Source organism: Odocoileus virginianus, chromosome 3 (assembly GCF_023699985.2).
Source record: "Odocoileus virginianus isolate 20LAN1187 ecotype Illinois chromosome 3, Ovbor_1.2, whole genome shotgun sequence".
Lineage (NCBI taxonomy): Eukaryota > Metazoa > Chordata > Mammalia > Artiodactyla > Cervidae > Odocoileus > Odocoileus virginianus.
This window is the reverse complement of record NC_069676.1, coordinates 34,959,604-34,970,768: the sequence shown is the minus strand read 5'-3', so window position 1 is coordinate 34,970,768 and position 11,165 is coordinate 34,959,604. Positions and strand designations below refer to the sequence as shown.

Here is an 11,165-nt window from a genome sequence, read left to right as displayed (position 1 = left end):
AGGGGCGCTGTTGAGGTTTAAAGGGAAAATGAAAACTGAAAGCTTTTGAAATTAAAAAAAAAAAAAAAGCAAGACACGCACAATACTGTGAGTTGCATTTATTGTGGTACACTGGCACCTGTCAGGGACCCTGGACACTGTCTAGCTGGCATCTGGGAGCTATGATGCTGGGTGCATACCTGACACCCTGCCCTCCCAGCAGCAGCTCTCAGCATCCCTGGATGGCAGAGCAGCCAGGACTCCAGCGGATGACTGTCCCAGACGGATCTGCAGTGTCACAGGGGCCAAAGCTGTACACCTTTCATTGGGCTTGCAGCATTTAAATTTTCTTCATTAGTTAACAACTTAAAAATAGGTCTATTTCACATAAAATCCTGATTCCTGGCTTCTCTGGATTTCTGACATTAGAGCTGCATTCCCACTTTATAGCAATTAGCCACAACTAAATGACAGTCACCAAGTTCAGGTGGGGATCTATGCTGTCAGTCCCCACCATACTCTGTTGTATCTCAAGGTACATCATCAACTCAATGGCCCAAATATTTCTCTGGTCACAAAGCAATGTCTCTCGGTGTGGTCTTCAGGGACAGCAGGAAAGTCAGTTGCACTACAAAGGCCTCACAAGTCAAAGGCCTACTTCATTCATTTATATGACCTATGTGACCTTAAGAGCATCTGAGCCGGAGATCTATGAACTACCCCAAATCCCTTTGATCCACAAAGCACCCCCTGGATGGATGGGTGCAGCACTTACTCTTCACACACCCCTTCATGCAGCTAAGAGGCAGAGCTGAGAGCAACAGTCAGACTTCCCAAGTCTGAACTCTTCTCAAAGACCTCAAGTTCCCTGAATCGGAAGCACTGGTAAGCAGGGTGGACACACCAGCCACTTGGCTGTACCAGAGGTTGCAGTAGAAGTCGCCAGACCCAAGCAAAGCTGTGCTGGAGCGCCCTCTGGTGGTCATGAGGCAGCTCTGCAGGCCACCACTGGATTCCAAGTGAGACCCAGCATCAACCACCATGGGCCCCAAAGCAGGCTCCCCAGCAACCCTATGGGTGCCAAGTTTTTGACTTCCAATTATTTCCTTCCCCAAACCTTCCTGATCTCCATTCCACACCTCAGCCATTCTCCTTGGCACCCATCTCAGTCTCCAGGGGGGTTGGACCCCACCCAAGTTCTGTGGCCTCCATTTTTCACATCCCTGTGCCTGGCTCCAGGCTTGGCCCATGGCAGCCTCGAGGTGTTTTCAGGGGAAAACCCTACAGCAGAGGGGAGGTCAACCCCAGCCTACAGGGTGAGCAGCACCGGCCAGGTGGGTCTCTCAGAGAACAGGAAGCACGCGTGGGATGATGATGTCCCAAGAGCCGCGGGGGCCGGATGGCCAATCTTCAAGAGAAGCTTGGGATCTGGACTTTTACATGAAGTATACCACATTTTAAAGGTTGGCTCAAATGTATATACTATCCAGACCAAGAAAATGCACTGGCGGAGTGGGTCTGGGCCAGGACCCAAAGTGGAGAGCTCTGCCGAGGCCCTGCAGCTGACAGAACCTTCAGGACGCTGGGCGGAAGCCACTGGTTTTCAAGGATTTGTTTATTTGAGTAGTTTGTAGCCGTCATCATATTTGATCCTGAGAGGCAAGCAAGGGAGAGAAGATTCTTGGACCCATTTCAGAGTCTGAGACATTGAGGCTGAAGTGGGCTCCTGGAAGGGTCACTAGTGAAGAGAACTCTGAGATATGTGAGGCTGAGTCACAGGCAACAGCAGTCCCCAAGCCCACCCCACCTGGCCTGCCCCCTCCTAGCTGAGCCCTTCCTAGTCCCCTGGAGAGCCAACCACCCAACAGCAGCCCAGACGGTGGCTCCTTGTGCACCCACCCTCCGTATACACAGCTCCAGGACAGGCAGCCGGGCAGAGCCGTGCGGCTCTCCATGCGTGCACAGTGCAGTGGCCCGCGAGCCCCATGTGGGGTTCAGCTTCAAGCAGAAACACCTCCTGCAGCCTTGCCCATTATGGGCAGAGTGGAGGGTCCCTGGGTCGGCCAGGCGAGTGGCCATGGCCAGCGTGGCAGCCTCACCAGTTGGCCTTCACTGCTTTGATGTCGCTGACGAGGTTCTGGGCCAGGCAGATGCCAAAGATCTGGAAGACAGAGGGCAGGTGAGGGAGGGGCCACTGGGAGGGCAGACTGCCCGGGACAGAGCGAGGCTGTGCAGGGCCATGGTGGTACCTGGAGAAGGGCGATGCCCACGAAGACCCCTGCCACAACAATCAGGTTGTCCTGTAGCCACTTTTCAAACTGGCCCACGCAGCCTTTGGTGTGAATGAAGCCCTGCTGCTCCAGCTCCTGGGGACAAACGGGCACCAGGCTCAGCTCGGCCCACCCACAGCCACCAGGGGCCCTGCCTCAGTCCAATGTGCCAAGCTCAGCCTGACCCAGGGCCTTATACCTTAGCGCCTGCCACCTGGAGCCCCACCGAAGGGCCTTCTCCTCCTTGGGGGTCTCAGCACAGACAGCTTCTCCTCTAAGAGGCCTTCCCTGACTGCCCTGCCCCAACCCCATTACCTCCCTCCTTTTCGCTTCTTCCTAGTACTTAGGTGAAGTTGTCACACTGCTGTTCATATTTCCTTATCCCTGACTTCCTGTATTCCTCCTCTACAGGAGCCCACTGCCTTGTTCCACAGTATCAAGACCTCTGTGCCTCCTGGGACTCGGCACTCCCTCCCCCCGCCCCCGGAATCCTTAAGGCCTTTTGGCACATATGAGGGCCCCCTTCCTTATCCTAGTTTCCCCGGTTGCCCCCAGCCCTGTCCCCACCCCTCTCACCAGTTTGAGCCGGACGTCGTAGCCACACTGAGTGTTGAGGACATCTTCCTGAGGAGAAACACGCCAGGGAGCGACTCGGTAGGGGCACCCATGAGGCCTCAGGGGAAGCGGATGGAACCATGAATTCCGCCGCGGCCGCCGCTCCTTAAGGGAAGCTGGCTAGGACCCGAGCGCCTCTCCCCATCGCCAAGGCGCACGGCCGCAACGCCAGCTTGAACGGCTTCCTTTTTAGGAGCCCTGCCTGCCCGTGTGTTGTAAGAATGGGAAGAAACCTGGCCCTCAGTGTCCCTGTGCCCTGGGACTGGAGGGATGTCACTGTAAGAAGCTTCTGCTCTTAAAGAAAACCATGAAAGTTTCAGAACTTTTCACCGCTGCCACCCCAGCATGGCGGGGCAAGAGAAGCAGCCCGCATTCAGCAGACCTCAATGCCACCCACCAACACAAACTCCCCAGCCCAGCAGGGCTACTACTACACATAAGAGGGCTTCCCCGACATCGGTAGCCCCCAGAGCAGGGTTGAGGCGAGGTGGGTGGTGGGCTCGTTCCAGACTGCGCCTGCGCGCTGAGGCCCCGCCCCTCCTCACGGGGCCCCGCCCCTCGCCAAGGCGCACTCACCGCTGGGTCCCGGACGCAGCAGGAGAAGGGCACTCCGCAGCGCTCCCGGCTGGGGTTCAAGTCAGTGCAGTTGAAGTAGATATTGAGGTTCCAGTCGTTGGGCCCTCGGGCTCCGCAGCAAGACCACTAGGGGGTGGGAGGGGAGCCAGGGTGAGCCAGGCCCGCCCCAGGAGCCCCATCCTGTTTGGGGACAGGCCCAGGCTGGCTGGCAGTGGCCTGGAGACAGCCAGTCAGGTGGGAACCTCCCCACCGACAGGTCGAGCCTGGGCCCAGGGCCATCAGAGCAGCTCGAGGCTCCTGACCAGGTTAATGGGGGCTGGGGGTAGTGGGAAGGGGCTCCTGAGCTTGTCCCCCTAGCCCAAGAGAGGCTGAGAAAAGGGAGTGGGCGAGGACGGTGGCCCAAGGACTGTGGCTTCCTTGAGGCCACCTTGAGGGTTGGGAGTTTCAATAAACCCTGCAGAGAGGCTGAAGGCCCCTATCTGGGCCTGGTCTTCCTACACTTGTCCCACAATTTTTACAAAAGACCTTATCTTTTCCTCTCTCCAGGGACAGGAGAGCAATCCTGCCACCCTCATGACCATCCCCCATCCCACTTCATAGATGCTGCTGTGGGCATCTGTATCCCCATGACCCCTATCCAAGACAATGGGCTGCTTCCTTAAGTGGGGCTGCAATGAAGCAAGCAGCTCACAATCTAGTGGGGAGACAGGCAGCCTTAACTCACTGACACAGCACAGGCTGCCAAACAGCTGGCCCTCGAGGGACCAACTCAGTGGCAGACACAGGTAGGCCCTGTGGACTGAATAAGGAGGCACAGCCATGCAGCTCTGCCTGCCTCCTCTCTGCTCAGCACCCCTGCTCCCGCTGGAGAACACTGGCTCCTCTCATCACATCCCTGCTCTCCTCCCCCAAGGCTAGCCCCTAGAGGCCTTCTCCTTCTCCGTACTTCCCCATTTCAGCCTTTACCACAATTTATAATGCTACACACACGTTTGTTTCTTTTGCTTGTTTATCATCTGTCTCTTCCCCCAAATCACCATCTGCACAGACAGGTCCTAGCTCTTTTTCCGGAGAAGGCAATGGCAACCCACTCCAATACTCTTGCCTGGATAATCCTATGGACAGAGGAGCCTGGTAAGCTGTAGTCCATGGGGTCGGGAAGAGTCAGACACAACTGAGTGACTTCACTTTCACTTTTCACTTTCATGCATTGGAGAAGGAAATGGCAACCCATTCCAGTGTTCTTGCCTGGAGAATCCCAGGGACAGCGGACCCTGGTGGGCTGCCGTCTATGGGGTCGCAGAGAGTCAGACACGACTGAAGCGACTTAGCAGCAGCAGCAGCAGCTCTTTTTCACCCCTGAATCCCCAGCACCTAGCTCAGGACCCAGCACATAGTTGGTCCATCACAATTCTGCGTTAAATGAACAAATAAATCACATCCTAACCACCTGGCTCTTCATTTACTTCTGCCCTGGGTTGAGAGCTCCTCAAAACAGGCACCAGCTCTGGTTTACCTCTGGATCCCAGAGCAGTTCTTGGGGTGGATGGCATCAAAAGAGCATGGCTGTTTACGTGGGTGCGACTATGAGTGTGTGTGACTAAGTGTGTGAGTGGGTGAGAACATGCAGGCGGAAGGTGTCTCAGAGTTCTTGAACTGTTCACTGACTGCTTCTTCTCAGGGATTGGGTTTGCAAGCTTAAGGGCAGAGCTTCTGGGAGGTGGGGCAGGTCTCAAACCTGACTACGAGGCCAAACAAATAATATAAATGAGAGAAGAGGGCCAACAGGTATACTAAAATAGAGTGACAGGGATGGTGGCAGAGAGCCTCTCTACCAGCAAAGGGGCAGTGGCAATGTAGCCCTGGCCGATACTGTGGGCCCAGCTTAGTAGAAGAAGAAATTGGTATTTTCATGCCACAATTCCTCCTTTAAGTGTGTACTAAGCCTGTCCTAGGAGCTGCTAGTTTGCAGCCTCTGGCCTCTGCTCCATGTCCATGCAGGGTTAGGCACATGGAGATCACCAAGGGCTGGCTTCCTTTCAGACAGGGGGACACCTGGCTCTCTTCCTTGGGGCTTGCCTGGTCTGGTAGGCAAGGGAACGGTCCCAGCACACAGGGAACTTGCTCCTTCATTCATCTGCCTGGTAGATGCCTCCTGTATGTAGCTGGGGCTGGATGCCAGACTTACATATTCCTGAGCAAAGTCAATGAGGTTCTGGAGGTCAATGTCGTCCCGATAGGCCTTGACATTGTTGTTGATGAAGAGGTTGAGCTGGTCTCGAATCCAGTCCTTGAAGACGAAGGCCAGGATCCCTGTTGCCAGCTCCAGGAAGAAGATGAGGCCAAGGAACACGGAGAACTGGCGTGGGGGAGCAGACCGACAGTGGATATCAGAGATACAGGGCCTGGGGTTGCTACTGAGTGGGGTTTCAACCTCCCTCATCCTGACTCAAGGCAGCCCAGAGTCTCCACCTTCTACCATATTAGTATTGATTTATGATGGAAAGATAGCGCTGTTCTTATCTACTCTAATGTCTTTGAGAAGCCACCCGCCACGCACAACTCCAGTTTCTTTGGTTCCGGAGGAGCCACTTCCATATAGAGGACTAGGCACGCATCAAGAGCCCACCAATCAAAGCACTACCTCCCCTGGGGCCACAGGGATTGGTCCAGAGGTGGCCAATCAGGATTAAGGAGATGCAATTAAAGAACTTCGGCAGAAAGTTCTGGGAAAGGAGAGACTCGCTCAGCCTCCAGCGGAGTTCCTGGGAGGGCGGCCTGAAGGCAGTACCCCCCCCCCACCCCGCCCCGATTCCTGGACATCTTTCCACCCCAAGGGGTCTGGAGCCAACCCAGAGGCACAGAGCTGAGAAACAGAGAGGCTAGGCCAAGTGACACTGTGGTGGCCCCTGGATCCAACGGCGCTGGCTGCTAACACATCCCTGGGGTTCTTTAACGGCCATTTTCGCTTAGGGCCCAGGCCACTAGGTTTTGGTCACTTAAAACAGCTGCTGCTGCTGCTTAGTCGCTTCAGTCGTGTTCGACTCTGCGACCCCGTGGACTGCAGCCTGCCAGGCTCCTCTGTCCATGGGATTCTCCAGGCAAAAATACTGGAGTGGGTTGCCATGCCCTTCTCCAGGGGATCTTCCCAACCCAGGGATTGAACCCGGGGCTTCTTTACAGCTGAACGACCAGGGAAGCCCCACTTACAACAGAGGATCCTATAAATGTATTAATAATACAAATCTGGTGACCACTGTTAAAATTACACAATAATAAAACTACCATTATTAAGCATGAACTATATGTAAGAAGTGGGTGGGAAGAGGTTGGAGTCCCCAGTGAATCTAGGTGGGAGGGCACTCACAAACTTGAGCAGGAAGGTGTTCTCCCGGAGGGCCCCAATGCAGCCGGCAAAGCCCAGCACGGACATGATGCCTCCAACCACCACAAACAGCCACACGGGGTCAAGGCCTCCCAGATCTGTCAGTGCCGAGATGTTGGAGAGAACGCCCTGTGCAGGGGGAGCAGAGGCAGGTGGGGGGGACTGGCCCTCCCACCATCTCAGCCCATAGCAGCCCTGCACCATATCCCACTGCCTTACCTTCTCACTCCAGGCCCAGAGACCGATGGCCAGGAACAGGGCCCCCAGCACCTGCAAGAATGGCAGCAAAGAGCTGAGGGCTGCGGCACCAGCATTCTTTCTCATCCCTCGCAGAGCCCCCTCCCCACTGGTGCTCAGGCTCTTCAGGAAGCCACGGGGAAGGGCTGTAAATGGGATCCAGGGTCTTTTCCATCTTTCTAAGACTGCATCTCGGTGTTTCTTCCCACAGGGCACAGCTTGGAACACTGAACCCTCCCCAGCCCTAAGAAGGGATCCCTTCTTGGAACTTCAGAATTGGAGCAGAGGAGGGCCAAACAGTCCCACCAAGCAGCAGTGATTGGTTCCTGAGCCTCTTCCTTCACCTCAGGCCTATGGTAGGGTTCCCAGCTCCTGGCATCCTCTCCAGTATCCTCCCAAGTCTGGTCCTCCTGCTTCCCTGCAATTCAGTGACTGCCACCCTACTCCCATCCCACCCCTCCAACCTCCATCTGCCAGAGTACATCTTAGCAGCTCACAGCCAAAGACCCCTGAACGACCAGGAATCCCAGTGAAGAGCTAGATCAGCAGAGGGGCCCTGGGCTAGGCCTTCTAAACACCACCCACCATCCCACCTCATCTCTGTGCTAGGGCGAGCCCTGGATATTCAGGGCAGCTGCCTGAACCCGAGCAGGACATCTAGTCTCAGAGGGAGAGCGCCCCTCCTGCCCAAGCCCGAGGCCATGACCCTACCTCTTCAGACCTCCATCTCCCACCTGCTTTCTCTACAGGCTCCCTCCCTGCCTCAGCGCATAGCCTCAGTCAACTCCGCCCCTGGCCAGCCACCTTTAGCACCCACCCCTTTCTGACCCCAGGCTCCACTCACTGCTGTACTCTTTTTGTAGAAATATTTTTCTTTCCCTCCCCCACACTAGATCTGGGATGTGAAATCAAACCTCACTTCTCCTGCCTCATCCCATCTGACCCGCCCATGGCCTTTAGACAGGTGAATGATTAGTACTTTCTCTTTTTCGAACCTCCCCATGGTTAACGCAATGCCATTCCTCCTCCAGCCCCTTCTCAGCCTCTCTTCTACAAGGCTCTGCTTCACTGGTGCCATGCACAAGGCCACCCCCTCCTCCACCAGGTTCCAACCTCAACCTCCCACCTACCTTCTTCTTCTCAAACTCATCTTTCACCTCATCATGACACTGGCAATCTCCCAATCTCCACCCAAACCTCTCGCTGGCTCTAGAGCCTTTAGTCAACCTGCCTGTTGCAAAAGCCTCCGCGTCCCAGGCTCCATTTCATGCACTGAAAACACATCAGTGAAAAGGGCACATGAGCTCTCAGCCTTCATGGAGTTTACACTCCAGTGGGGGAAACCCACAGTGAGCAAACAAGGTAGTTTCAGATACCAACAGAGCCTTTAAACAAAATAAAAAAAGGGTGATGTGATGGAAAGTGATAGGGTGGTGGGGGGTGGGGAGGGAGCATGTTTCAGTTAGGGAGCACGGTGACATTTTAGCTGAGGCCTAAATGATGAAAAGTGGCATTGAAGAGAAAAGAATTCCAGGAATACTGAATTCTAGGTGAAAGTACTGAATTCCAGGCAGAAGAACTGAATTTCAGGCCGAAGTACTGACAAAGGCCCTGAGGTAAGATCATGGATGGTGGTGCAAGGGACAAACTGAAGACATCAAGCCAGACACCACAGGGTGCTCTGGGCCAATCCTGTCAATTCAGCCTGATAACTTCCCCTGAAACCTTCCTCAGCTTGTCCACCTGCCATCACCCTTCCTTTGCCCTAGGCCGCCTCCCTGGTCTCCTTGCCTGTGGCAGTCAGGCAGATCTGCCTCTAATACAGAAGCTAAAACAAATCCATCCCCACTGCCCTCAACGTGAAACTCAAACTCTGCCCCAGCCCTGGGGCCTTTCACACTTGGAGTCCCATCCTGGGGAAGCCTGGAACAAGCCTGGGTCTCTCAAGCCTCTCCCACCCTGACATTTGGCAGCCCCCTCTGCTCAGTGCTCTGCCTCACCTCCACCTACTGCCCACTGAGCTGTCCCCTTGGCCCTGCACTTACTGGCTGTGTGACTCTGGGTTAAGTGACTTAACCTCTCTGTGCCTGTTCCTTCACCTATAAAATGTAGATTATAATTAAAGTAACTGTGAGAATACAGTAGGTTATAATCCATGTCATCTGCCTAACAGCCCTGAGAAGCAGGCTTCATCATCCCCCACTCCCTCTCAGGGAAGCTGAGGCCTAGAGAGAAGTGACTTGCCCACTGTCTCACAGCTAGGCCTGAGACAACCAGAGCCCCAGACTTTCCCACCAGACGAGCCCCCAGCACATGGCCCACACTCTCGAGGCTGTGGCACTGCAGGGGCCAAAGGACACCCACACTGCCTGAGCAGCTTGTGGGCAGAGGGCAGTGCCACTGATTCCTGCTAAACAAAACTGAGTAGGCCTGACATTCTGACCCAAGGCGTCAGGAGTAGAGACTGAAGAGTCAGCAAGTAGCCCTGGAGAGATGGGATGGGGGGAGGGAGAAGGGAAAGATGACTTGGCAGCCCCAGGGGTACGGATTCCGCCCTGGGAGGGGCACCAGCAGTTCCCTTCTCCAGACAGCCTGGCCCTGACACCTCGATTTCCTCAGCTGTGGAATGTTGAATTCTGTTCCCCAAAGCTCTCCCGGCCTTTCATTAGGGAATATCCCCCTGTCCTCGGCCGAGAACTAGGGCGACTAGCCCTCCTTGCCTGCAAGCCTCTTAGTTTGGGGATGGGAGTTTGACCTATTCCCGCCCCTCCCCCCCCCCGCCTCTTTGTAGGAGCTTAATGCGAAGCGGTAGGCCCAGGTACTGGAGCGGTAAAAGGGTTGGAGAGGGAATCCAGCCCTTCGCGGAGGCTTTCCTCCCTACCGGCAAAACCAGAGGTGGGGCTCCGCGGAGCCCTTACACCTCAGGGTAAGCGAGGGAGGGGGGCGACCCGCACCAAGCAGGGCCGCGGGGTCTTCACCAAAACACCTGCCACTTCTCCGCTAAGCCCTGAAAAGACCCCGGAAGACTACCCCTCCCCATCCTACTACCGCAGTGGCTGGGACCCTCCCCCTGCAATCCAGGCCTCTAATTCCCTCAGGTGCTCCAGAGGGTGGACGGGGAGGTGGGAAGGGGAGGAAGAAGTTGGGGGACGGTCCCAAGGCCTTGTGGCAAAGAGTGTCTCCCCCAAGTAGGGGACTGAGCCTCCTCCTTCCGCCACCCCCAGCACAGGGCCCAGAACCCACCCCGCTCTCACCCAGAAGACGATGTTGAAGCCAAACAGGAAGTATTTCCCGCAGCAGCCGACCTCGGGTTCCTGGAAGTGCTGGTGCTTGCCGGGCATGGTGAGTGGCCGCACGCCGGCCCGGCAACCGGGCCCGGAGGCTGGGCCCAGCCCTCCGCGGGCCGCCCTGGGCTAGAGCCGCCCGGGGCCTAGCCCGGCGGCTGCGGCTTCATGGCCGCGGCCACACAGAGAGCCCGTCGGGCCCCGCCCGCCCCCGCAGGGACCGCCCCCGGCGCCAGAACAGCCCCGGCTCGGTCCACTCAGAGCCCCTCCTCTATGCCTGATTCCGCCCCGCCCTAGGCTCCGCCCCTAGCCCCCCTCAGTCCCCTTTGGAGCCCTGCCTCTGGGTCTGGCCCCGCCCCCCCGTTCCCCTCCGGGCCCCGCCCCCACACAGACACGCCACCCCAAGTTCAGGCCCCTCCCCACAGCTCGACTTAGCCCCTTCGGAGCCCCGCCTCTAGGCCTGACTCCGCCGCTTACGCTGACTGCTGCGGCGTCCTTCAGGCCCACCTCAGATGCTTGCTGAAAGCTCCGCAAGTCGCAGGCACGAAAGACCCCGAGTTTCCCCGACACCACAAGGATCAGTATCAGCGCCACCCCAATCCCCGGCCTTGAGGTCAGTGCCCATCCCTGAAGAGTAGTAACGACCGCGTTGGTGAGCGAAAAGAAAATAGTTATATGGATGGTGTTTTTTTTTAAGCACACGTGCAGGACGTTTTATTACAGCGGAGTCGAATCAGAAGTGCTTCTCACTCGGAAATTCAGTTCTGTCGCTAGTGGTTCAAACTCAGACGGGATGACACCTGGTCTTGTGAGGGCTGC

The 11,165-nt window shown here is 56.3% G+C and overlaps 1 protein-coding gene across 1 annotated transcript; it reads right to left on the bottom strand.

The window, feature by feature from the left end:
• Positions 1–1,576: 1,576 nt before the first annotated feature.
• TSPAN17 (tetraspanin 17) lies at positions 1,577–10,597 on the bottom strand. The gene is made up of 9 exons (XM_070465147.1): positions 10,317–10,597; positions 7,045–7,095; positions 6,808–6,954; positions 5,629–5,799; positions 3,441–3,566; positions 2,826–2,873; positions 2,229–2,345; positions 2,079–2,140; positions 1,577–1,631 (listed from the first exon to the last, which is right to left on the bottom strand). The coding sequence occupies exons 1-9, from the start codon at positions 10,401–10,403 to the stop codon at positions 1,595–1,597; spliced, it is 846 nt and encodes a 281-aa protein (XP_070321248.1). The 5' UTR covers positions 10,404–10,597; the 3' UTR covers positions 1,577–1,594.
• Positions 10,598–11,165: the final 568 nt, after the last annotated feature.